General features: G+C 46.5%; 1 protein-coding gene and 1 non-coding gene across 2 annotated transcripts in view; both read left to right on the top strand.

The window, feature by feature from the left end:
* Kcnma1 (potassium calcium-activated channel subfamily M alpha 1) overlaps positions 1-25,619 on the top strand; it is a 692,507-nt gene that overhangs the window by 188,336 nt on the left and 478,552 nt on the right. The window contains exon 2 of the mRNA XM_052189881.1: positions 10,436-10,597. Coding sequence (XP_052045841.1) covers positions 10,436-10,597 — 162 coding nt within the window. The remainder of the gene's footprint in view (positions 1-10,435; positions 10,598-25,619) is intronic.
* Positions 4,859-4,965, top strand: LOC127691823 (U6 spliceosomal RNA). The gene has a single exon (XR_007979395.1). It is a non-coding gene; the product is annotated as a U6 spliceosomal RNA (small nuclear RNA).

The following is a 25,619-nucleotide window of genomic DNA, read 5'->3' as shown; positions in this document are numbered from 1 at the left end:
TTTCTTTTCGGCTATTCTGAGGAACATTCTAAGCAGCCAGGGAGAGGATGCATAGGTAGGTTTCCCAAGGGCAGGAATGAATTCTGCTGCCCTCCCTCACCAGCTCTGGCTGGGACCTGAGGGCTCCTCTGCCCTACTTCTCTCCTGGAGTCTCCTGTGGCTGCCTCCTCTCAACCGTCCATTCATAGAACTCTGGCTAGGAACACCCCAGCTGGCGGCACCCACTTTGTGCTTGACTTGCTTGAGCTGCTTTTGGTAATCTGCCTAATGCCCTAATATGCAGGATTCCTGGTACCTGGGGAAATGCCCATGTTCTGCAGTCATCCCGCCCAGGATGTGTGAGAGGCTGTGGTGGGTTTTCCTCTCCAGTTTCTGGCCGTGGGGTGGGCAGGAAAGAAGGAGGACAGTTCTGACTGTAGGTCTTGGGGAACCCTAGGGGAACAGGATCAGGATGACGGCTTATATGGAGGCATGGAAGTATCTCCTCCCCTTGGGGGGGGGATAATGTGAGTCATGATATTTCAGGGTTTTCAGCCAAAATAGGCTGCAGAATGTCATGGTCATTCTTGTGAAATAAAGCTGAAATGGCTATATGGAAATTACAGACTCCCCCTTCCCTTAAAAATCACATCCACTTATGTGTAAATGGCACAGAGCCTTGATGGGGAGGGTAAGAGCTCAAAGATGCTTTGATCAGAGTGCCACAGAGCTTGGGCCTCCCTCCCCTGTCCTCCCAGCATGGCCCTCTGTAGTCCCTCATAAGACTGGGCCTTCTAGGACACAGAACTATGGGTTTAACTCACTAGTCCTTGAATCCCAGGTGAGGTATCTGCTCAGAGAAACCACTCAGGCTGACACTGGGATATGGACTTCCCAAGGACAGGCCCAGTTTCACCACCTGTCACCATCTGTCTGGCAGGACAGAAGCTCCTTGTGCTGTATGTCCAGCTGAGGGCATCTGTGTGCAGGTTCCTGGCTCAGCTTGAGAGATGGGGAGGGGGGCAGAGGAAGGCATGGGGTATGGCTGGGAAGGGGTTTAAGCAGATGGAACAATAAAACTCAGAGGGGAGCCTGTATGTTCAGGCTCAGGGAAAACAGTTTATTATGTAAACCTGGAAACTGTGAAAACACAGTGGGGCCACAAGGTCCCAGAGATGAAAGTTCCTTGTTCCTGTCTTCCACAAAGGCTCTCTGGAGCGGATGGTCTGGTCTATCCCTTGGTCCTAAGGCCCTAGGCTCCATACATTTCCCAGGATGGGAGATGCAGGTAGCCCCTTGGATGGTCTAGAAGGAAACAGAGAAGTGATTTTCTTTCAGACCACAGCCTTGGGGCATACAGGACCCAGCCAGGGAAAGAAAGGCCGAGCACACGGAAGCCCCGATAAGAGAAGCTGAGCCTCTGAGGATGTGAAGGACAAGGGATAAAGACAGATCTTCTCCTGCATGGAGCTCTCAGCAGGAAGGCTGCCCAGCCTGTCGGCCACCCATGTTCATTTCTGGTTTGACATTCAACTCCTTGATGTAGTAGGATTTATGGTTCCGGAGTGGTTCTTGGAGGACAGAGGATGGAGTTCTTCTGACCTTGGTTTAACCAAACTCCCGAGGTATAAGGACCTTGAGGAAGGTCCCCTGAGGTACACGCAGTGCCAGAAGTGGCTGCATGCAGTGCACACTTGGAATGATGACAGACTGTTCTCAGACCCTAACAGAGTCAGTCGCCCCCACATTCATTCCGTCCTATGGCCACCTGTCCCTGAGACGGCAGCACAGATTTGTGTGCCCGCCCCTCCTTTTGCTGTCAGACAGTGGGGTTTAAATTCTGACAGTGCCTTCTTGGGCCAGCTGCTTAGACCTGTATCTAGTAAATGAGGACATTAGCACCTACCTCATAGGACTGCTGCGATCATGCTCATAATGGCGGCCAGTGTCATTATCATTACTGTGCTTTTTACTAATATTAGCCAGATCCTGTGCCTGCCAAGAACTGACTTTCATTTACTGCGGCTCTCTTCCCTGCTCCTCCTTCTTCTCTCTTCCTCTTCGGTTCTCCCTTTCTTTCCTTCCCCTATTCTGCCCTTCCCCCTTCCTTCTCCTTCCCACTCTCTTTCCTCCCTCTTTCCCTTCTTTGATCCCCTTCCCTCTCTTCTTTCTCTTTCTTCCTTCTCCTCACCTCTTCTCTCCTCCCTCCCTCTTCTTCCCCTCCTTTGCTCTTCTCCAAACCCCCCTCCACCCTCCTTCCCAGCCCTCCTTTTTCTTCCCCCACCCCATTAAAATGGATCTGTCCTTACTGGAGCCTGCAGTGTTCAGGCTGTAGCACTGACTGTGGTCTCTCCTGTGGGGACTCACTGCAGTGTGAAGTACACCGGCTTCTAGGCAGACGTGAAAGTCTTAGCTAGGCAGGGATGGTGAGTCCAATAGGGTGGCTAGGAAAGGGTCAGGGATCAGATGAGCATCTCAGCCAACACCGAGTGTGTGGATACTGGGGCCAAGGGAGCTACCAGTGCTAACGGCCTCTATATAGGAGTAGCCCTGGACAGTTCTGGCGGCACAGGGAATCCAATGCAGCTGCAGTGAGAGGAGTGGGTTTCAGACCCTCTGATGACATATAGCAGTGGGTGGGACAGTGTGAGGACTGCCTTGTCTTCAGAGAAGAAAGGGGAACCTTCAGAAGGGTGTTAGGCACAGTGACAAAATGATCTGGTTAGCTTTAAAAATCTGTATTCTCCTTTCCGAATGGCCACTGCCTAAACCACTCTTGAGGCTACAGCTGGTCTTTGCTATTGCGTGGGTTCTTTTTCCCACTCTTTAGACTCCCTACCAGTTTCACACCCAACACTAGTAGACAGAAGAGAAAAAAGGATGGAGAGAGAGAGAGAGAGAGAGAGAGAGAGAGAGAGAGAGAGAGAGAGAGAGAGAGCGATCCCTGAAGCTAATTTCTTTCTTTTTGTTTCTTTGACTATGGCTGCTAACAAACCAAATTCAACCTCCCTAAATTACCAACAACCACATTCACCCTGCCTGGCAGGGACCCTAGCATTTATAAACCCTCTGAAAAGTTCCCAGAATTCTAAAAATCACACAATCACAGAAATTATCTGCAGCTGGCAAAACTACATGTCTGTTAGAGCACGAGGCAAATCATAGTCAGCTGCTGCAGACAGTCCAAAGCAGCCCCACATCCTACACCTGGGATTAGAATGAATGGTCATTCTTTTAATATTTCTGTGCTTTTTAAAAGAACCCAAAATTCCGGAATTGTCAAAAAAAAAATGTCACTATATCAGGCAGGGGATGGGGAGAGTGTAACCAAAGTCTGAGGTATAATTAACCCATTGCAGTTTTGCAGCTTCTGGCATGGTCTTTTTCAGTCACTTGGACCAGCTGTTTCCCCATCTTTGTGTATCTGCTGGGGCGTGGTGTCTATGGTGACCTTGGCTTCTGGCTGTGTCAACATGTGTCTATGTGCAAGTCCTGGTTGGGGGTCAGGGGGAGCCTGACCAGGCAAGGACAGGAGAGATGTGATGGCTGCTCCTACCCCACCAGGAAGTTCTGCTAGCACAAGGCCTCTGACTGCACTCATTGCAACATCCTGGTGGTAAGAAGAGAAAGGGCCCTACTTTATTATATCTTGCAGCAAGGTAGAGAGCTACATTTCAGCTTTGTGCTTTGTGAGGCTGCTGGCTTTGGGCTGCATCTTGTTCCTGAGAACTGAGAGCAAGCCTGTATCTGAAGGCAGGGGTGCTTGCCTGCCTTTCTCTTTACAAAACAGCTGTGTTCGGGGAAGTGCTTTTCTCTATATGACCAGAGGCTCCTCAAGAATCACTGGGCAGAGAAGGTGGGATTCAGGAGTTACAGATTTGGGGGACATGAAATGATTCACCTAAAGCTACCCAGAAGAACTGGCCTTCTGAAGGTCTCTAGTGTCTGGCTTCTCAGAGATCTTTCTCCTGATTCACAGACCCGAGATCTCTAATGCACTGTGTCCAATTCAGGAAGTCTGGCAGAGAGAGAGAGAAAGAGAAAGACTCCTCAGATCTGAGGGCTGGGAGCTGGGGAAGAGGGAGTCCTAGGTTTGAATCTAGATTTTTCTCTCATATGTCAGGCCAGGGTGGTCCGCACTTCCAGGAAACCAAACCCCTCCAGGAAAGGTGTGGTTTCTTCCACAGGCCCCACACTCTAAGACAAGGCTTCAGCCTTGGGTAGCATGGGGAGCATCTTGGCAGTGACTGTATCTGAAGCAATCCTCTTGCTGTGTAAACACAAGAGCTAATCGAGTCAGTTGAGGGGCTGTGCTTCAACTGGAGCAGTGTTTGGCTCGCCTGGGTGAGGGGCCATGTGATTTTTTCCGTAGCCTTCTGTCTCTCCTCTCTATAGCAAGGGAAAACAGTTGTATCCTAAGACATTGCCAGCCCATTTCCGTTTTAGCATTACTTTTAAAAACATTGACACACAAAGTAATAGGTTTCACCATGATGTCTTCATGTATGTATTCGTATATATACTTGCTCGCCCTTCTGCCTGGCCCCACTCTTCCCCTCAAATTGTTCTACTTCCATGTCATATTTAAGTATGCATATTCAGATCTAGATTCCATACATTAGAGAAAACGTGGTATCTATCTTTCTGAGTCTGGCTTTTTCTGCTTAACATTAACATTCTGAGGTCCCTTCTTAAGTTATATTGCTGTTTGGTTGATAGTCGATAGGCACAAATCCCCCAACAGATGTTCTGTATGCTGGCCACCAGTGACTGGGGTCCAATCAGGCCATTGGCCACAGGTGACATAAAAGATGTGGGTCCATCTGTGTCCATGCTGGTGGGAAGTCATTGTGAGAGCAACATTAAAAAGAATGGGGTAGTGCTCACTTTGGCAGGATATACACTACAATTGGAATGATGTGGAGAAGATTAGCATGGCCCCTGCACAAAGATGACATGCAAATTGGTGAAGCATTCCATAATTTTTCATGAAATAGTCAATTTTAACATGTTTTTCTACATATTTATTCAATTTTATCAGAGATATTCTCCATGTAAATCTTCAATTTTATCAGAAAATGTTTATTTCACTTTTAATCAACTTAGAAATATTTTATGCCTACCATTTTATCTGTATAATTTTCCATGATAATCTTCAATTTTAACATGATATTCTATATTTTTCTACAATTTCATTGGAAATATTTTCCACGTAAATCTTCAATTCTAGCATAAAATGTTTCTACTTCCCTTTTCAATTAATTTACCAATGTTCTTTATGTCTACCATAAATTTATGTCTACTATAAGTTACTCTTTAATTTTCCATGAAAATTGTCAATTTTAACATGTTTTTCTTTATATTTTTTCAATTTTGTCAGCAATATTTTTCATGTAAATCTTCAATTTTATCATAAAATGTTTTTACTTCCTTTTTCAATAAAAAATAAAAGAATAGGGTAGAAAAAGAAGAAGATAAAAGAAGCCATCACCCAATAGGGTGTGTGCCAGAGGGGACTGAGACCATTCCGCTCTCAGGTGTCTCTCAGCTTCCCATGCCTACAGTCTGGCTTAGAGACTTTCTCTCACCTCAGACTGCAGCACCCAGGTTAGCTGCAAGCCCAGCATGCAACTGTGCCTGGCTAAGTTGAGTTGTTGGGTAGGGCCTGGGACAGATAGGACTCAGGGGCCTCTGAAAGAAAGCTGAGTGACTTTACTGGGACTCCTCCTAAGGTGGACATTGGTGACGGGGAATGGGAGAGCTGTAGCACAGACTCAGGACTCAGGGTGGGAGCCTGGAAAGCACTACTGCCACACTGCCACGGGTTTCTGTCTCTTCTGTATGCTTCTGTCTCCTTTTCTAAGCATCTTTCCATCTGTTTCCATGTCTGGTGGTCGGTCCTCTTCAGGCTGGGGCCTTGTAGCCCAAAGTCCACAGCGAGCATCTTTCTTGGTAAGAGAGACGTTCACAACAAGGTCACTCTCTCTTGGCAGTGGTGGAGTCCTCTCTAGGGAGGTGGCGAGTTTGGGGGAGCTGGACAGCTGCTTTGCCATTCAGGACAAAGTGCGTCTCCCTTCTCATGCAGTCTGCCATGAAAGATAAGGGAAGGAACAAAGTCTCAGGACCCAGAAACTGCCTCACTGTGACCCCATCTCTCCTTGGAAAGGAGAGCTTGGTCTTATGCAGCTGAGAACCAGGATGCATTTAAGACAGCACTTGGTTTAGCATGCCTAGTGTGGGAACTCCTCCCTAGCTGTACTGGGTAGGGTTCCACAGTCTTTCTGGGTCCTGCAGAAGTTTTCTGTTCTGTTGTCACGTTACGGAGGCTTACTCTAGACCAGTGGCCCTCCCAGGGCCCAGTGGTCCTGGGAAGCAGTGACAATTGGGGCTTCACCGAACACTGCTCAAACCCTTGTGCCTCTCATACCTCTCCAGAGATGGGATGCTTCTCCCAGCTCTGCATAGAGGAGGCAGATGCTCAGAGTTAACATGACCGAAGGGAGTCAAGTGCACCTGAGTCCTCGTGGGCTCTCTGTTCATACCCTGAGCCCTCAGACTCTCTGCTGTCCTAGGTGACACCTGCTGTCAGTTAACTGACTCTGTAAAATGGTCTGTAAAATGCCACATATCTGCTGGATTTCTATAGAGCTTAAGAAAGATGAATGAGCAGAAAAATTTTATATCCTAATTGTTGAAACCCAGTTCTGACTTCATAAATGGGGACCATCACTGCTCTAATAAACTCTATTTACCCTAATACCTCACATCTCCTGCATGTCCCCCAGCAAGGCCATTCAACCCTCCAGGTCCCACCCCTTTCCCTCTGGTATTATAACATTAGTAGAGGGGTGTGGGACTTTGTCTTCTAAGCACAGAATCCCCCCGCTAACCTGGCAGGCTGGCACAGGGCTTGCAGTAGCTTTCTGATTCTGTGGCCCCTCCCCCAGTCCTGCCTCCCACATGTGGTAATTAAGCTCACAACATCTAGTGTAAGCAAATAATAACAAGGGCATTATCTTCTGTTAGTTTGTGTTTTTCCTTGCCTATCATAAAGCAATTAAAATAATGAATACCTTGTAAAACAATAGGTAAGAGGGTTGGTGAAATAGCGTGCTATGTGCTGTGTACCTCATGTGCAGTGAATTATAAATGCATTAAAACCGTGGCGGCTGCAGGGGACTCCCTGCCTCTGGGCCTTTCCAGGCTGAAAAGTGTCTGTCCTTTGAGACACCAGGCTCAAGCAGCAGGAAATTGACCCTCCGGGTGGCAGCCAGAGACCAGTTGGCTGGTGTTATGTGTAGCTCAATTGTTAGTGTGCTTGCCTAGTGCACAGAAAGTCCTGCCCCTGATTTTTAGTACTGCATAAAGTGGTAGTGATGGTGTGTGCCTATAAGCCCAGCACTCAGCAAGTAGAGGTAGGGGAGCTCAGAAGTTCAAGGTCATCTTAAACTTCTACATATCTACATATCTAATTTAAGGCACTTGAGGCTACCTGAGACCCTGTCTCAAAAACGTTGGGTGGAAAGCAAGCACATCTTTCCCTTAGCCCTCACAGTTCATTGGCCTGTTCTGAAAGCATCAGGTGATTCCAGCTGAAGAAGATTCTAGAAACATGCTGGAGTTAAGGTCTGCCATCTATTTGGGATGAATAAGGGCTGTGGTTCTCTAAGTTGACCTCTGGAGTGAACATCAGATAAAACTGTGGGTTCTGGAGCGGTCTGACACTCCGAGTAGCTGAATGCACCTTGCCCTTTTGATTTTGGTGCTAGTTCCAGCCTGAGAACCACTGCACCCCAGTGTTAATGTCAAATGTGAGGTGGAGGAGGTGGGACATTCTCGGACTTGGTACTGACTCCCCGTTAGGTACTGTTGGCCACGTTCTGGGGAGCAGGCAGTTTTGCCACTGTCCCAGTCTTCCAGGGCAGTCTCTGAAGTGGTAGGAGGGCTCGAATATGTTTTGAATATGTACCTTGTCTACCATGGCTGCCAAAGATCACATCCTCCCAGTCTTCCGGGAGAGCCAACCCCTGAGTCTCCAGGCACCAGGACAAGAGTTACAGACCCCTGAGACTAGCCTAGGAGGCTTGAGCAGCAGATGTCACACAAAGTGGTAGGTGGCCCAAGGCCTCCTTCCCCCAGGCTCCCGCTGGGGTTGTTCCAAATCCTGCAGCTTAAAACACTGGAGAGTAAAATACCATGCTCATCCAGTCCTACCACCCCAACTTCCCAGTCCTACTCTCTGAGAGCCAGGGTCAGCCAGCAGGAGAGAAGCAGGAGTCAGGGACCTCCCCAAGCCTAGCAATTCACCCAGTCCTCCTACCTGCACTTCCCCGGTCTCACTGCATCCACCCCTCTCCTCACAGAAGGTTTCCATCTCTGCCTTTGGTTCCCCCTCCCCAGTCCCACATTTGTCCAAAGCACAGTAATCCCCAATGTTTGTGTCTCTTTGAAAATGAATACCAGGATTATAAGTGATGAGTGCAATTTACTGACATCTTTTTTTTTCCATCTCCTTCTGCATTAATAATCTCGGTTTGTGTTCGAGTGTGGGTCTAGTTAATTTTGATTTTAATGTATGTATTTTTGGACATAGTTTTAGAGATGTTTGCTTACCTGAAATTTAAAATTTGACTGAGCATCCAGTATTTTTTACCTTGTATCCCCAAACCCAGGGCTCTGGAGGTGACAGAGAGCAGATGCTCAGAATTCTTTGTAGCTGCTCATGCAAAGCTTAGATTGCTTGGGTTTGTAGTTGTTTTCTTTGTTTTGTTTGGGTTCTGTGGTCCACACTGGCTTTAAAGTTGTAGATGATCATCTTGCTCCAGCCTCCTGAGATTACAGGCATGGGTCACCATACCCAATTTCTTTCATATTTACTATGCTAGCTCTGTGCTTAGGACTGTGTTAGGTGTGTGTCCTGACAGCAGTGTTGGAGCAGGGGATAGTAAATGAAATAAATTAGTGAATTATGGAATATAGATACAGAGTTCAAGAGCTACGGAAAACAGTGAAACAAACTAGTGGTGTTGGAAGAAGAGAGTTGGTGTTTTTCAGAGGGCAGTGGTTGAGAAGCTAAGAGTGCCTGGGTGAAAACGTAAGGAAACAGAGGCAGAAGCAAGTCTTGAGTACTGAAGGATGTGAACATCCTGGGCTCTGCACAGCATATGCACAAGTGTACTAGCTTTGCAAGGGCTCTGGATATCTGAAGGCTCCATTCTGTAGGCATATTTCACGTCTGGAAGGGGAAACTTATTGCCTCTTGTAACTCAAAGAGCTTGACTTTAGACACAGCTGGAGGCAGGCATTCAGATGATGACATTACTATTCCATCATATCTTTCCTCCATGTTGTCTTCCTTTTCAGAGAAGGGTCACTTTCCCTGTCTGTTCCCACAGATGAACCACACTTAAGCCTTATTGACTTGGCAGAGTCTCTCTGACTCTCCCTAGCCCAAGCACCAAGGCATGGAATGAATGATCCATCCATCTGCATCCTTGCTAGAATCATTGAGGGGCCATCCTGAGTCCCTCTCGATCCCTCTAGAATGGCAGAGATGGTGAGGGAAAGGTGGGGGATTAGTAAAGGGAGGAGGGGTGGCACTATGAAAGCAGAGTGACTCGTGCAGAGACTTTGTGACGATTGTGACCCTTCTTAACTGCTCTGGGACCAGAGACAGGCATGTTGCCTTTTTCTTTTCTTTCTTTTTATTTAAAGATTTTATTATTGTATCTGAGTACACTGTAGCTGTCTTCAGACACACCGGAAGAGAGTGCCAGCTCTCTTTATGGGTGGTTGTGAGCCACCATGTGGTTGCTAGGAATTGAACTCAGGACCTTCAGAAGAGCAGTCAGTGCTCTTAACTGCTGAGCCATCTCTCCAGCCCACCTTTTTCTTTAAAGTGGTCAGAGAAGAGTGCAACCTTCTATCTGTCCAAGGGCATTCTAAATGGACGTTTACAAAAGGGTTCTTCTGGCGCCATAGCCTGCACATGGAGGCCAGAGGACTATCTTGGGTGTCGGTCTTCTCTGTCCACCTTGTTTGAGACAGAACCTCTCTTTTGCTGGTCTTTGTTGTGTACACTACCAGGCTAGTTGACCTGTGAGCCTCTGGGGATCTGGAGATCCTGCTGTCTTGGCTTTTCCATCTTTGTTTAGGAGTGTCGAAGTTTAGATGTACTCTACCATGCCCAGCTTTTTCTAGGTTTGGAGGATTTAGTATCACGTCCTCACACATGCATGAAAATTGCCTCACCCATTAAGCAATCTCCACAACTTGATTTTTAAAAAAAAATTAAAGAAAATGAAATCCTTAGCAATCTCTCCTCCCCCACCTCTGTATCTTTATGCCACACTCCCTCATGTGGGAAACCCTTTAGGTTCTGATTCTTTGTGGGTGATCATCTAATTTAAATCCAGCTGTTTTTCTATGTCTCAACTCTGATTCTGTCTGTTTCCAGGAGGCCCAGAAGATAAACAATGGCTCCAGCCAGGCAGATGGAACTCTCAAGCCAGTGGACGAAAAAGAGGAGGTGGTGGCAGCCGAGGTTGGCTGGATGACATCTGTGAAGGACTGGGCAGGGGTGATGATATCTGCCCAGACACTGACTGGCAGAGTTCTGGTGAGTCCCTGGCCCCTCCCATACGAGGTGGTCTTGTATTTGCAAAGGGGTTTGCTTTCGAGAGGTGTTGATGCTCTGAGTTTTCTCCAGGTTAAGTGGGGTGAGTGGCCAGTGTTCCACTGAGCTCTCAGATGAGCACGGCACTCTTTATACATATCCAAGCCTGCAGTCTGGGGCTGTCTACAGAAAGTAGGCCAGCATTGTGCACTCACAACCTACTTGCAGGTTGCACCGTCAGTAAAACAGATGCACACATGTGGGCACAAAAACACTCATGGACACACTATACCTTTATGATCTCAGGATAAAGTGTAGGGTATAGCAATGTAAACCAGAACCATGTCCAAAGTTTGTCAGTCCAGGACCCAGGAGTCTACCTGTACTACTTCTGAGAGAGAGAGGCAGACAGACAGACAAACAGATAGACAGACAGACACACACACGCGCGCGCGCGCACGTGTGTGTGTGTGTGTGTGTGTGTGTGTGTTTGTAGAGAGAGAGAGAGAGAGAGAGAGAGAGAGGCAGAGAAACAGAGACAGAGTGACACAGACACATACAGACTCACATGACAGAGACAGAGACACAGACACATCAGACACATACAAAGACAAAGAGAGACAGAGACAGAGAGACAGAGATAGAATGACACAGACACACACAAACACACATAGACAGAGACACAGATACAGAAAGAGAGGGGGAAGGAGGGAGGGAGGGAGGGAGGGAGAGAGAGAGAGAGAGAGAGAGAGAGAGAGAGAATTTTTTTTATGTGTGTGTTTAGGCACATGCTCATGTATGTGTTGGCTGGTACAAGTTACTGCTGTCCTCTAGTGACTGGAAGAACTTGCTTGGGTACATTGGGTACATTGTGTACTGTGTGAGCTATCTCCTGAAGTACTCATATGAACTACTTCTGGTATGCATGTACTGGGGGTAGGATATAGTATATATGTGTGATGTATGTGTATATAGGGGTATAATGTGTATGTGCAAGATGTGTGTGTGTGTGTGTGGTATAGTGTGTGTATGTGTGTTATAGCATGTGTGGTATAGTATGTATGTGTGTGTGTGTGTGTGGTATAGCGTGTGTGGTATAGTGTGTGTGTGTGGTATAGTATATATATATATATGTATGTATGTGTGGGTGTGTGTGCATGTGTGGTACAATGTGTATGTGCGTGCATGTGTGTGGGTGTGGGTGTGCATGCTGTGTCCTTGTATTTCTTAGGGGTCCTGTTTCTGACTGTCACTTAGGCCCTGCACAATCAGGGCTCACACAGACACATCTTATCTCTCTTATCTGCTTATAGAGAGCTTGGCCTCACCAGTTGGTCTTGTGAGCCCCTGGTTTGGGTTAAGAATTGTGACTAAGTCAGGCTTGCTGGGGCCTAAGGACTACTGGGTTTAGCAGTGTTTCGGTGCAAAGAGTAGGGAAGAAGTGGGGACTGTTGCTTATCCCTGCCAGGCCCGTGACCCAGTCTAGGTGACTCCTTTCCTATCACAGCCCTGGCTGGTGGCTCTCTTGGGTCTGCTGTTGGACAGAAGTTTCCTGAGATGCATCCAGGTGACTTCTCCCAGTGACTTTGGTACGTGTTCTGTGCAGGTCACCTTTCTTGGGCTTGCGGTAGGGGTTCAGTCAAGAGCCAATTGACTCGTAGGTAGAATAAGCAGGGACTTCATCAGCTACTGGATCAAAGATCGAGCTTGGACCTGGGGTAGTATGCACTGTGCCCCAGATACTGCTTCTTCAATGAGGAGGTGAATACAAAGGAAGAAAGTGAGGAGTATCTCACTCAAATCCTTACTGGCAGTGTTTGGGATGGATGCCTCCTTCCCTGCTGAAGGGAATGGGGAAGGTACTCCACGCCCTGCTCAAGGAACTCAGGGGACTAGTGGAATAACCTGGTGGGAGAGCAGGACCCTGGGATCCAAGGAACCTTCTTTGAGCGTAGGCCAAAGAGTCATGTTGGCACTAGCTGAAGGCTGACTTTAAAAGAGGGGAGAAGGAAGCTGGTGCTTTTGAGGAGAGAAGCTGGCATGATCAGATGTTACAGGGGGAAGACGGGAGGACAGTTGGGTCCTTTGTGAACCGAAAGGATCTGATGGGGACGTGCTTGTGGCTTGCTGCTGGATGGGGCGGGGGAGGGTGAGAGGGAGGCCAGGGTACTGTCATCAGTTCCCCCTTCTCATTCTGTAGGTAGGCTTCTGTCGCTCTTCCACACAGAGATCTGAACAGACTGTGCCCTGGAGACAGCTGAGGTTGGGTTCTGGGTATGCATAAGCTTGTGGGACAGGGGCGAGGCTGTGCCTTCCACATATATGGTGGCTGTTCTGTACAGTCTTGAGAATTATCTACGATAGCCATACTTTGAATTTTGACTGAGTTTAATAATATAAGCCAAAGCAAAAGGCAAAGTAGCATGCAGTGGATAGATAGTCAAGTAACATGAAACATATACAAAACATCCAGGAGACATGGCAGACATGGACTGGGAAGATTGAAAGAGTCAGTTGGAATTCCCAAATTGAATGTCCCCCCTCCCCCCCCCCTCACCTCATGGCCAGACTTCTCATGGCTGTTGTTCCAGTTTCTCCTTCCCACTGTAGGAACTTTATTATGGGATGGACAGTAGTCATATCCATTACCACTACTAGTACTCTATTATTGCCAGTGTGACATCTATTAGTACTCTCAGACTGGTTTACCTTCCCTGTCACAGAGATTGTGGGGGCAGTCCACCACAGAAAAGGGAGCCTTGGAGGGCTCTCTGAGACAACCTGCTTGGGTCTGAAATAGGCCAGGAGCCACCCTGTTTCTGAGTCAGCTTCTCAGTGAGCTCATACAGCACATGATAGTTTACCAGTGTAATGTACATCACAATGGCCATGGCAGACACAGGGTGGCAGGGTTAGGGAATGATGTCATAGTTACACCTGTCTGAGCCCATTACAGCCAGTGCCAGTGTGTTCATCTGAACCTCTGAGGGTTCCCAAGCTCCAGCTCTGGGCCAAACGCTTTGTCTGATGAGATGGGAAATAAACACTGATATTAGCAGTAGAGTTCTTGCTTAGCATGTATTAGTCGCAAGGTTCAATAATGAGTACCAAAAACCAAACCAAACCAAAACAAAACTGGAGAAAGGCTAAATGTGATGTGCAGCATCCCAGGACTTGGGAGACTGAGGCAGGAGAATCACAAGTGCGAAGAAAGCCTGTGCTATGTATCAAAATCCTGTTTTAGAAACAAACAACAAAAATTTCGGACCAGAGGGAGGAAGGGACTTCTTGGTTGGTCAGCAGTCAGCTAGGAAAAGTGCCTAAGACAGAAAGCTTGCTCACTGTTTAGTTTCCCTTTCCAAAAGTAGGTGAGCATCTTAAAATCTAAAGGGAGGAAATGATATCTTCAAGGAAAGCCAGTTGTATGAGCAGCACACGGTATATCATTGGACTCTGCAGATTGGTCCAGCGAGATCAAAGGCCAAGAAGGCCAAGGCATTGAGTTCAAAGAAGGCCTGAAGGTTGTGTGGAGACAGCATGTCTGGCCTGAAAATACCAATGAATAATGAATACTAACTCTGCCCAAGCTAATGAATTTGGACAGAATTTCTAGGACAAGGAGATTTTGACAGTGGAGTACTATGGTTGTCTGTCCTATATCACCTGGGTCGGGGTGGCTACTTGGAGAGCAGCCTTAGACAACTAGGGTTGGTACCTTAGTAGTAGCACACTAGGGAAAGACAAGGCTTGAAGTGTAAGCAGGTCATGAGGTCAGGGAGGTAGATAGGAATGATGTACAATTGAGGAGCATAGGGCCAAGCACTTTCCAAACACATCAACACTGCTAATGCACCATCAACCACATTATGGAAAGTATCTTGTGAGCCCTGCACTGGGTCAGCCCTATTCCTTGCTATCAGTTGAAAAGGTCTGGACTCTGACATTGTATTCACTCACATATCCTACATAGCTGTTGGGTTGCAGGGTGTTCTAGTTTTATCCCTTTTGCTATGATAAAACACCCAGACAAAAAGCAACTTAAGGGAGAAAGGGTTTCTATGAGCTCGTAATTCCAGGTTATATACAGTGTGGGAAAGTCAAGGTAGCAGGAACTCCAGGAGGCTTCAAGACTAGAAAGAACAAATGCATCATGCCTAGTTGGTTGCTTATTTATACTCAGCTAGGTTTCTCCTTTTAGACATTTTGGGAACCTCTGCCTAGGGAATGGTGCTGCCCACAATGGACAGGTCTTCCCCCATCATTTAATTTAATGAAGACAGTTTCCCAGAGACATGTCCGCCAGCCAACCCACAGCAGACAATCTGTCATCAGGTCTCTTCCCAAGTGATTCAGTGTTGTGGCAAGTTGACAATTACGGCTAACCGTCACACAGGGGCTCATCACAAAGAAGTAAGCTAATCTTACCAAAGAATCTATCTCCTTTTCAGAACTGAAAAAATCAAGGCTTAGGGAAGGATTTTGTTTAGAAAGCAGAAAGTGAAGCAGCTGTTAGTGTCAAAGCCAGCTAGGTAGCTACGCGGACTTCAGACGCTCTGCTTACTGTGCCTTCTGGATTATAACTGCCCAAGTAAGGACGATGCCATTTCTAAGTCACTACCCAATGCTGCTCTGAGGGTGACAATCTAATATTCCTGTTCTAGACCCAGCCAGGTCTGAGGCCCCAGTCTTGACTCTCTTAACCCTCACAGGTAGAAACAGGTTCCTCCCAACCATTTTTACCAAGGTGTCAACTGATCTCTGGTCTCCTTGAAAAAAGTCCAGCCAGGGTGCTGGGTCCCATTGAAGGGACGGGTCCCTGCAGCACAGAGCGGTGTCTCTGAGGAGAATGCAGAGCCTGGCTTTGTACAGAACACAGATTTTACCATAACACAGGACAAAGCTGCTCAGCACATCCTAAGCCCAAAGCTGTGTTTGTTTTGAGTTATCCAGATGTTTATCCCTGTGACAGTGGGACCAAACCAGTACCAGACACTGGCTGTTCAGTTTCCTATTTCTGTTTTTAATCGGTTTTCCTTGATGCATGCTTAGGAGCTTGGCCTCACATCTGAGCTCCCTTTCACCTGTCTGATTGTTATAGGTGAGACGATTAAGGTTGAAATATGGTAGGTAAGGTCTAGCCATAGAAGGTTTAGCTAAGTAGCCTAGATTATCTGTAATAACTGATCTCGCTGGTCAAGTACCACGCTCATTTGATAAATGGTAATTTCTTTAACAGCTCTGGCTGTGTACTCCATACAGGTACAACATAGCGAGCAAAACCAAACAAAACCAAATGTAAGTTACTCATACTGTGGGATTAAATAGATAATTGTATAGATGCAGCCCAGGAATGACAGGTGGTCAGCAATATTCAGCTGTGCCTCAGCACCAAAGTGGTCAGTTCTTTGGCTCCAAGGTTTCAGGTCTCAGTCTCTCTCCTTAGGACCAAGCTTTCCAGACAAAAAACCTGAGATGGATGGATGTGCAGAGCTCTCTTCTGAAACGCAGGCTGAGCCATAGGATACCAGAATGATGCCATGCTGACAAGGCTGTCTCTTCCTTTGTTTCAATTTTTAAATTAAAGAATATTTTCTTTAAAGGTCTTAATTAAAAACAACGAGGTATGTGTAAGCGTGTGTGTGTGTGTGATATGCTTGTGAATATGTCAACTTATGTACCTGTGCAGCTAGATATAAAGACCAGAGCAAGACACCCAGTGTCTTCCTCCATATTGCATTGCCTTGAGAAAGGGATTCTCTGAACTGAGAACTGTCTGTTTGGGCTAGGCTGGCTCGACCTGGCAGAGCTCTTGCGATATGCCCATCTCTGCTCCCATTCTGCCATGTTATAGTTGAAATATGGAGCCACGCCCGGCTTTCTACCAAGATGCATTAGGGATTAAAACTCAGGTCCTTATGCCGACTGCATACTAGTTCTTAACTTCTCAGTTATCTCCCTAGCCTCCAAATTAATGACTGTGAAAATAAAATTGGATCTCTGTGACTGCAAGTCCATCATCAATGTATTCAATCAACCACCTATCGAAAGTATTGGGGCAAAACTAACTCAAAGAATGTGTATATCCTCTTTTTCTTTCTTTCATTTTCTTGGACATTCCTAATGAACATAGCGGAGAAGTTATTTCCATCACATTTACATTGTGTTAAGTATTACCAGTAATCTAGGGATAGTTTTGAGCCTACGAGAGGATGCGCGTGGGCTTTCTGGAAGTACTACACCATTTATATAAGGGACGTGTGCATCGTTGGATTTCATACCCACAGGGAGTCTTGGAAGCAATCTCCCACAGATGCTGATGGACAATCGTAGAACAGTACATGCTTATTTTAGAATTCTGGAACATGTTGGAAGAATCGCTGAGAAGTTCCATTTTAGGATGTAGAGTTGGCCTACACTCAGTGAGACTTCAACGTGAAGGAAGATGCCGTTAGGATTCTTCCCAAATGCTTGGGCGGAGCTGAGGGCCATGTTGCCTACATTTCACCTAATTTACTTCAGGCGCACACTCCTAGAGAAATTAGACAGTCTGCTTTCACAAGAAATCATGGATTTGTCAGCTAACACCATGGTTATTCTAAATTGGGAAAGGGGTAAATATCTCTTTGGTGGCTGCTTGATCCAGGCTTGACTGGTCCACAGGAACATAGAGAAACCCAGGTTTGAATTCTGTGTGGGCTCATTTCCCCCACTTTTCTCTAATTCTATTCTCTTTCCTTCTCTGTCTTGAGTTCCTTACTTTCCTAATTTATATATACATTTAAATATAATATATATCTTCTGTTAGGTGTTTCATACATTTTTTTTTTTTTGTGAGCCAGATCCTTGTGAGACTGAAGTTGTACCTCAGGACAGAGGGCCAGAAACACATGGGCCAGCTTTGTCTGTTAGATTGTAATTTGTAGACTCACAAACCTAAAATCAATATAGATGTTTTAGTTCAAGGTTGGCAAATGAACTGTTTCTGTTAGGTTTTGTGAACTAGGCAGACTCCATGTTAACTACTTCATCTGCCATTTTGATTTGAAAGCAGCCACAAACACCCACATTGCTTGTGTATTCCAATAAAACTTTATTGACAGAATGATGCAAGTGATGGGTGCTTTCTTTCTTAAGCAGCAGTTTATTCTCTTACCTTATAAAGCGATCAAAAGGTAGGAATGAGAGTCTTATAGAATAAGAGTAATAGTAGTGTAGAATCCATGTACAAGGAAGAAAGATGTATTCACACACACACACACACACACACACACACACACACACACACACACACACAAACATTTTTCCCCTCCCCCAATCTCCACAAACCTTTCATTCCTGAATAGTCACATCCATTTCTGTTGATCTCAGAGCAACTGTTTCTCTAAGAAATCTGTCCTGTGGCTAACAGTAGCTTTACCTCAAGGTCTGAGCCATGACTGCATTGCCTAGACTTTCTGTCAAATCTATGAAGGATGCACTGTTTTGTGATTCTCTTAAAAAGACCGATTTCCCATACACAGTAACTGGCTCCTTGGGCAAAGATAAAGCCCTTAGCATCATTCATATTAGTCCATTTTCCCACTTGCTTATGCTGTGGCACTTGAACATCGCTCCAGGAAACACGCAGATATAACTCCACCGACTGAAAACATTTGCTATTTGCTTTCACGTCTAGGGGAGGCTTTATCAACGTATGGAGAAACAAAATGCCAGTCTCACCCTTTATTGTTCCTTCTAAATAGGTCACATGGGTATCATCTGACACATTATATACCCAGCCTGAGCCATTTTGTTCTTATCTTCAGGGGTTCAAGGGAAAATACATGTTCAGCTTGCCTTTCAAGCAGAAGTCACTCCATTGGGTTAATGGGGTAGAGTAGCCGTGCTGGGCCTGTTGAACTGTTTGAACACGGCCCTTGATCAGTGAACCCGAGGAGGGGTGCGCCTGGGCACGGTGAATCTGCTGTGTGGTATATGTTATTGTCCTTCATTACTGACCATGGCAGTCGGGGGTGGGGAGGAGTGTTGGTGATGTGGCCTGTGCCTCTCGTGTGCATCCTCTGCCTCAGCAGTGAAGCATGGTGGCAAATTTGCACACAGCACTCATGCCCATTTTCTTCTCTCTTCCCCACATCAATCCTTTATCCTTTCATATTTTTTGGCAAAGCTATATAAAATTATCATAACATCAACAGTTACTCTATAAAGTAGACATAATAGGAATCTTTTGGGGTTGTGCTATGGGTAGTGACGTGTTACTGCTTCTTTTCAGTCCCATTGGAAACCAACAGGTTTTATCCACATGAACACCCTTGGGGCGGGGAGCTTTGGGTCAAACGACTCACATAGTAATTCACTACTAGGATTTAAATTACGCCTCTTTATTTTATCCTGTGTTTGTACGTTGGTGTTAGTCAAGAAATCAGAGATGATATATTACATGTTTATATGGTTAAGTAACTGTTTTGACTTTGATAGAAGAGGCACCGGAGTTATGACACTTGTTATTTGTGACCTAGTACCATTTATTCAGATGGAAGATTATGTCGCAGGAGCGGTTGGTTGCACGGAGCAGGCTCCCACCTTAGGGAACCAGCTGCGTGCTGCTGGAGATGGTCACAATTGCATTCTAACATAACTACCGACAATTGGTCAAGCTGAATCCTCATTGTTTTAATTAAGTGGCATTGAATACAAGAGATGCTTTGGAATAAAAACAATTCTCTGGGAACTTGAACAGACTTCATTTCCTATCTGATCGTGGAGATTGCCCATGCAGGCCAGCCTATAGATGCTCACAGGGGCATCTGGAGCAGAAGAGTAAAAAGATTCTGTTTTCACACAAACTTTTAGTTCTTTTTTTTTTTAATTAAAAAAGTTATATTTCTCCACATACAATATTCTGGGGGCAAGGCATGCCACACATTAAAGTCAAAAGACAACTTGTTAGAGTTAGTTTTCTACTTCCTATTACCATTTAGGTCCCTGAGATTGAACACGAGTGGTCAGACGTGGTGCTGAGTCCCTTTCCCATGGAACCGTTTCACTGGCCAGGGCAGCTTCAGTTCTGATTTCCCTGGGGGCTCTTCTCCCGTGGCACAGGGTGACACTGATGAACCCACCCAACTATCTGATTCTTACAGCGCATGGGCCAGAGTGGCTCCCTGCTCTGTTGGTATGGCATGGGAGCAAAAGTTAGGTTTTCACATTTTCAAACTACTTTAGAAAAATCTAAAAAAATATTTTGCAACACGTGAAGAAGTATGCAAAATTCAAAATTCATTGCCCTCAAAATTCAATTGCTATAAAAGCCGTGTAAGCTCATTTACGTCCTGTCTATGGCTACTTTTGTAATGTAATCCAGTAAAGACTTGAGGAGCATCTGTAGAGTCCCAAACATTCACCAGCCTAAAAACAATTACTGTCTGGGCCTATGATGAAAAAGTTTGTCACCCCCTTTGAAACTAGTGAAATTCTTTGCAAAGAATTTTCTCAGTTGCCCACTGCACAAGGTCATAGATAGGATGTAATATTTTTTTTGCAGTCTTTGAACCATGCACCTATATTACTCCTGTAAGCTCAATTTAGTCTTAAGTAGAGAGTAGGAAGAGATAGAAGCTGCGACTAGTGGCTACAGGCTTCAGGTTCAGCCTAGGGGCGGGGCACAGTCTGCTTCTGAGATCATCCTAGCAAAGTCAACCCTTGTACCTTCTCATGTGGCTGCTGCCCTCCTGCAGTCTGCTACCCAAGGCCCTTCACCCCAGACATTCACCCTACTGCTCTTCCCTCTCCCTGACTCCCGTGTGTGAGGGCTGTCCTGATGTAGGTCTATAGGGTGGGTACCTCAGCCCACACCGGCTGCTGGCCTGTAAGCTAGCACTCAGTGTACCCAGCTCCCCAGTGTGCCCTGTAAAAAGCCCAGCTGCTAATTTTACTAGCTGACAGGTTGGCTCTCCTGGCCTCCCCAGAGCATGTGGGAAAAGGAAGGACAGACTTAGAAATCAGACATCTCTGGAGAAAGGAAGATCCTAATGACTCAAAAGTCTCATGCTGGACCCCACAGTGTCCCCAGACATTGTTCAAGATATAGTAACCCTTCTACCTTTAGATGTCCCGGAAGGTGGCAGGGTAGGGATAATCCCTACTTTTGTCTCTATCTCAACCATTTGTCTTCACCTCTGGAACTAGCCCCACGTGTTTATTGGTATATTACAATGAAATGGCCCTTCCCGCCCTGCTTAGCCTCTGTTGGGTTGCAAGCTAGGGGCTCTGTCCTTCAAGCAGGGATCTGACTGGGGCCTGTCCTCTTTCCAGCTCTCTGAAACACTGGCCAGGTCATCAGAACATACCAGGAGGTGAGATGGAACACTTTGTAACAACAACTATTCTGTATTCCTGGCAAGGAGCTCCCGTGGTGTGATCCTTGGAATACAGAGGGCCTCTGTGTGTGCTGTGGCTGAAGCTGCAGCCAGACCACCATCCCTGTCTAACCTCTCCTCAGGGCTTTCATTCTGGGCCAGTAGCTTCATCTTTTGAAGCCACAATTTCCTCATCTTGCCGGTGGGGAGAATGTCAGACTCTGGATCTTCCTGTTGTGGTGAAGTTCTTGAATGCACGCCAGAAAAATGCCTCTCACGTGGTTAGTGCTTAATAAACATGGGCTCCTAGGGTTTGCCTTACCTATCAGCCAGGCACCATGTTACAGTAGGCTGTTACGAAGAGCCACAAAGGCAGGGAAGGGAAAACAAATCCTTTTCCAGAGGGAGGGAGGGAGGGAAGGAGGGAGGGAGGGGGGAGGGAGGGAGGGAGGGAGGGAGGGCAAGAGAGAGACTTGAAGCGTCTCTAAACTCAGTAGGACCAAGGAGTACTGAGCAAGGCTTTTGGATGGTTCTGGGTGTAGCTAGCCATCCCTAGTGTGGCTCTATTGTGGGTCTAGTCAGTTGATGTTTGTCCCCTGCACACCCTTCATTCAGGTCCATCCAGAGTCTGGCCTTTCTGAGACTATACTGGTTCATGCCAGCCTGACTCACCATTGTGAAGCTGGCCAGGAAATTCTCACTTCATGTATAGCCTCCTTGAGCTGTACAAGGGCCGGAGGTGGGGTTGTACTGAGCTCCCTGGAGCTGTCATTGTGGGCAAGTGTGTCACAGGAAAACCTTTCACAGAATAACAGATTAGTCTCACCGAAAGAGGGTCAAAAGCAGTCAGTATGGTCTCCGTGCTCACTCTTCCCTGGAGATAGAGTGATCCTGACAGGGTACATGGCTGATTTCAGTGGGCTTGGCAGCACCATGTGTGAGGCGTGTGTAGCAACCACGTTGGTGGCCACAGACCCACTGAAAAGACATGGAAAGGTGTGGTACTCTGGCAGAAGATGTGGGTAAACGTAGTATGTACATGAACATGTACAGCTACATGTTCTACATGAAGGGCATGTCCTCTGGGCTGTCAAACATCCTGGACAACTATTAGAAATTAGCCACCATCCGAGGCACCAAATACCTGTTGTTTCTTACAGACTAGAAAACTCTGCCATAGCACAAAAGATGCAGGATGCTCGTTGGTTTGGATTCTGTGGGGAGTCCTTCGAGCAGACCTGGGACCTCAATGTTTCTCATTCAAGTCACGGATCCCGTGAGTCCCTGCTGCCAGATACCAGGGGCTGAAAAATTATGGTTACATGATTAACATCAGCCAGCCTTCTGCTTCACTGCCCTTCTGACTCTTCCTTCCTTCCTGACCAGTAAGAGCTGGTGCCCCCTGGAGGCTCAGAATGGAATGGGAGGTTCGGAACTTTTCAGTCTGGGCGTGCAGTGTTTGTCTACCTCCTTTCTCAAGCCCTAAGAGGTTTAGCTGTGGCTATTTGTGAGAGGGGGAAAAAAACCCTTTTAGTGGGCTGTAACTGTCCTTAGAACCTCCGTTCCAGCTGCGAGAAAGTTTAGTAGAGAGAGACTCAAAAATAGAGACGGTGATGGTGATGAAGTCGCTCACACTAGGGACCACATGCAAGCTGACGCTTCCGAGTTTAGTTTGCGAGGCTATGTTTAGGAGGAGGCAGACGGACTCGTGCCTGTGGGCCCTAAACACTCCAATCTGGAGGACTAGAGGCTCCATTTTAGAGAGTCAGGTTCCAGAAAAAGGCATCTTCCAGAAAAGACAATTTTAGGGAAACGACACCACCCAAAAGCCACCATTTGGTCTCAGAACCAATTTTTTTTTATTATAAGAATTGTTCTTTCTAGTTTGTGTAGAGAGAGGAGGAAGGCTTGCCAGTTGTTTCTTGCCTGTCTTTCTTGAGGAATCAGAACATTCATAAACTTAATTAAATGCGCCCAAGCCTCTTGTGCACCAGGACTCTCTTTTTGCCCATCTAGTTAATTTCAGTTAATGAAATTAGCCATGTGCTGATATGGACAGCCAGGAGAAGGAGGAGGAAGAGGAGGAGGAGGAAGGAGGAAGGAGAAAGGAGGAAGGAGGAAGGAGGAAAGAAGAAGAGGAAGAGGAAGAGGAAGAAGAAGAGGAAGAAGAAGAAGAAGAAGAAGAAGAAGAAGAAGAAGAAGAAGAAGAAGAAGAAGAAGAAGAAGAAGAAGAAGAAGAAGAAGAAGAAGAAGAAGAAGAAAAAGCTAGAAACCTCAGGGTGGTGGCTTGGGTCACCATGTGTAAGCCTGCAAGGACATGGGTTTCTATTTAACTGGCGGCTTCCAAGGTGCCCTACATCTATGCGCCTTCACCATCACTAGGCAAGCAGACCATCAGACCTTTCTTGTTTATGAGAGATGGCTTAATTCAGAAAGAAAATGGACTCATCGCGCTGGCTCTTCCATAGGCATGGAAGCCCAGGAGCCAGTAGTCTGACAGGGTCAAGAAACTCTGACCTTGGCCGGGGCCTTAGCCCCCACCCCTCTTTCCCTGTTTAATGTCCCCCACCCCATCTTTTTGGGGGGACTGTGGCTAGAGCCACTTTCCTAAGGAAAGTAGGGTGTAGCTCACAGGGGAAGGAATAAAAACAATTGTCATAGTTGTCTGCAGTTACAGCAATAATGCTCTGAAACAGAGGTCAGATCAAAGAAAGTAGCTATCGCAAAGGGCAACGGTTGCTTGGTCTCTGGCTGTAATCAAACCCTGATAGATCTGTTGGCCTCTGAACTTTGTTTTGTTTGAGATGGACTCTCTCTCTCTCAGGGGCCCAGAGTTCATCAAGCAGGCTAGAACTGATGGCTAAGGAGCCCAGAGATCTGCCTGTTTCTGCCTGGAGTTTGGAAGACCTCAAAGAGGGGTCCTGACCATCCATCTTGCTTCTGGAGAAAGGTCTGGATGTGATGGATTTATTGGAGAGTCTATGCTGAACTGGTTTTACGGACTGGACACTCAAGAGAATATCTCTCTGGGTTTCTGTCTCTGCCTAGTGGACAACCCCTTGCAAAAGGAAAGCTGTTGCGTTCAGTAGCTGTTAGGGAAGCTACCATGATTTCATGGCTTCCCTCTAAGCTGGGATCTGGGTGACTTAGTTTCTTAGCCACCTCAGAGTTTTCCAGAAGGTTTAGATCGATGGTCTGGAGAGGTCAAGTGTTTGGCTCATAATGAAAGTGACCCTAGTTTTAGATCTGGGACCAGCATGAAAAAAAAAAAAGCCATGTGCTATGGTACATACTTAATAATCCCTGTGCTGGGGAAGCAGAGGGGCCACTGAGAGGGAGAATCCATCTCAAACAAAACAAAACAAAAAACAAAATGTGCCTGAGAAATGACCCTTGAGCCTGTCCTCTAGCCTCTGCAAAAGCATATTTCCCTGCTCGCTCCTGTGTGTGTGTGTGTGTGTGTGTGTGTGTGTGTATGCATGTGCCCCTCTCCTCTGGAACTCTAGGCCCTGTTTGAGAGCAACCCACATACAAAACCAGATCTCTTTTGTCAAAAGAACTGATGGTGACCATAAAGCCATCTTCTAAACCCACCTCTGCAGTAACCTTCTTAGGTGACCTTGAGCTAGTCAAGATCTCAGAGCTTCCCTGGGTAAAATGATGAGTGTCGGGTGTTTATGAGCAGTCTGTTCCTTCTCAGGCTCCCCAAGCTCTGGGCATCCGCATCCTCTTACTTACAATCAGAAAGGCTAGTGGGAACTTGCCTTACTTAGACCTGTAAGGCACTTGGCCTTGTGTTCAGCACTGGAAAAGCTGCACATTAGTCTTTTTCTTGGCTGTTGATCCCATTGGGAGGATGTGGGTAGATCCCAGAAGTCCCTTCCGGGCCTTCCATGCAGGTTAGTGAGTGGTCTAAAAATCTAAACTTCTCCTTATGGCTTACAGGCCTGAGAGATGGGCTACTGCTTTCCACGCACCTCCTTTGATCTTTTCCCTGTCTGACTCTCTCACACATAGGCACAAACATACAAAGAAGGGGAGCATCTCTCTAGAAAGGACTGTGACCATGGAGTTGACAGGAGGAAGATGCCATGGGCGGAAGGTCTTTACCTTCTGATTCTAAGGAGTTGGTCTCTTTTTAGATGTTTCAGCCTTGGAGCTTGCATTAGATATTAACTTTTTTTTTCTATGATAAAATCCCTGGAAAGAAGTGACTAAAAGGTGGAAGGACTTCTTTTACACTCATGGTCTGAGGAACCAGAATGTCTACTGTATCAGGGAAGGCCTAGTGAAATGCATGGCTCCTCACAGCCGTGGCAGCCAGTGCACAAGGCTGATGGTTCACAGCTCAAATGGATTGAGAGACAGAGAGCGTGGGCCAGAAGGGGCTAGGATATAATCCACAAGGCTAGCCCTCACAAGGATCCACTTCTTCCCACCAGGCCTCAACTCCTGAGGTTCTACAACTTCCCAAAACAGCATTCTAGATGGGGACCATGTATTCAAAACACGTGCTTGTGGGGAATACTTCACCCACAGACCTGCAGTAGAACCCCTTATTGAGTCATCTTCATGGAGTTAGCTTTCTCTAAGGGATGCTCACTATGACTCTGTGTGAAATGTGACAGTCCCATTGGCCTACAGGGATTCGAAGGGATGTCCTTCCA

This window comes from Apodemus sylvaticus, chromosome 8, assembly GCF_947179515.1.
Source record: "Apodemus sylvaticus chromosome 8, mApoSyl1.1, whole genome shotgun sequence".
NCBI lineage: Eukaryota > Metazoa > Chordata > Mammalia > Rodentia > Muridae > Apodemus > Apodemus sylvaticus.
This window is presented reverse-complemented; position numbering and strand designations above follow the sequence as displayed.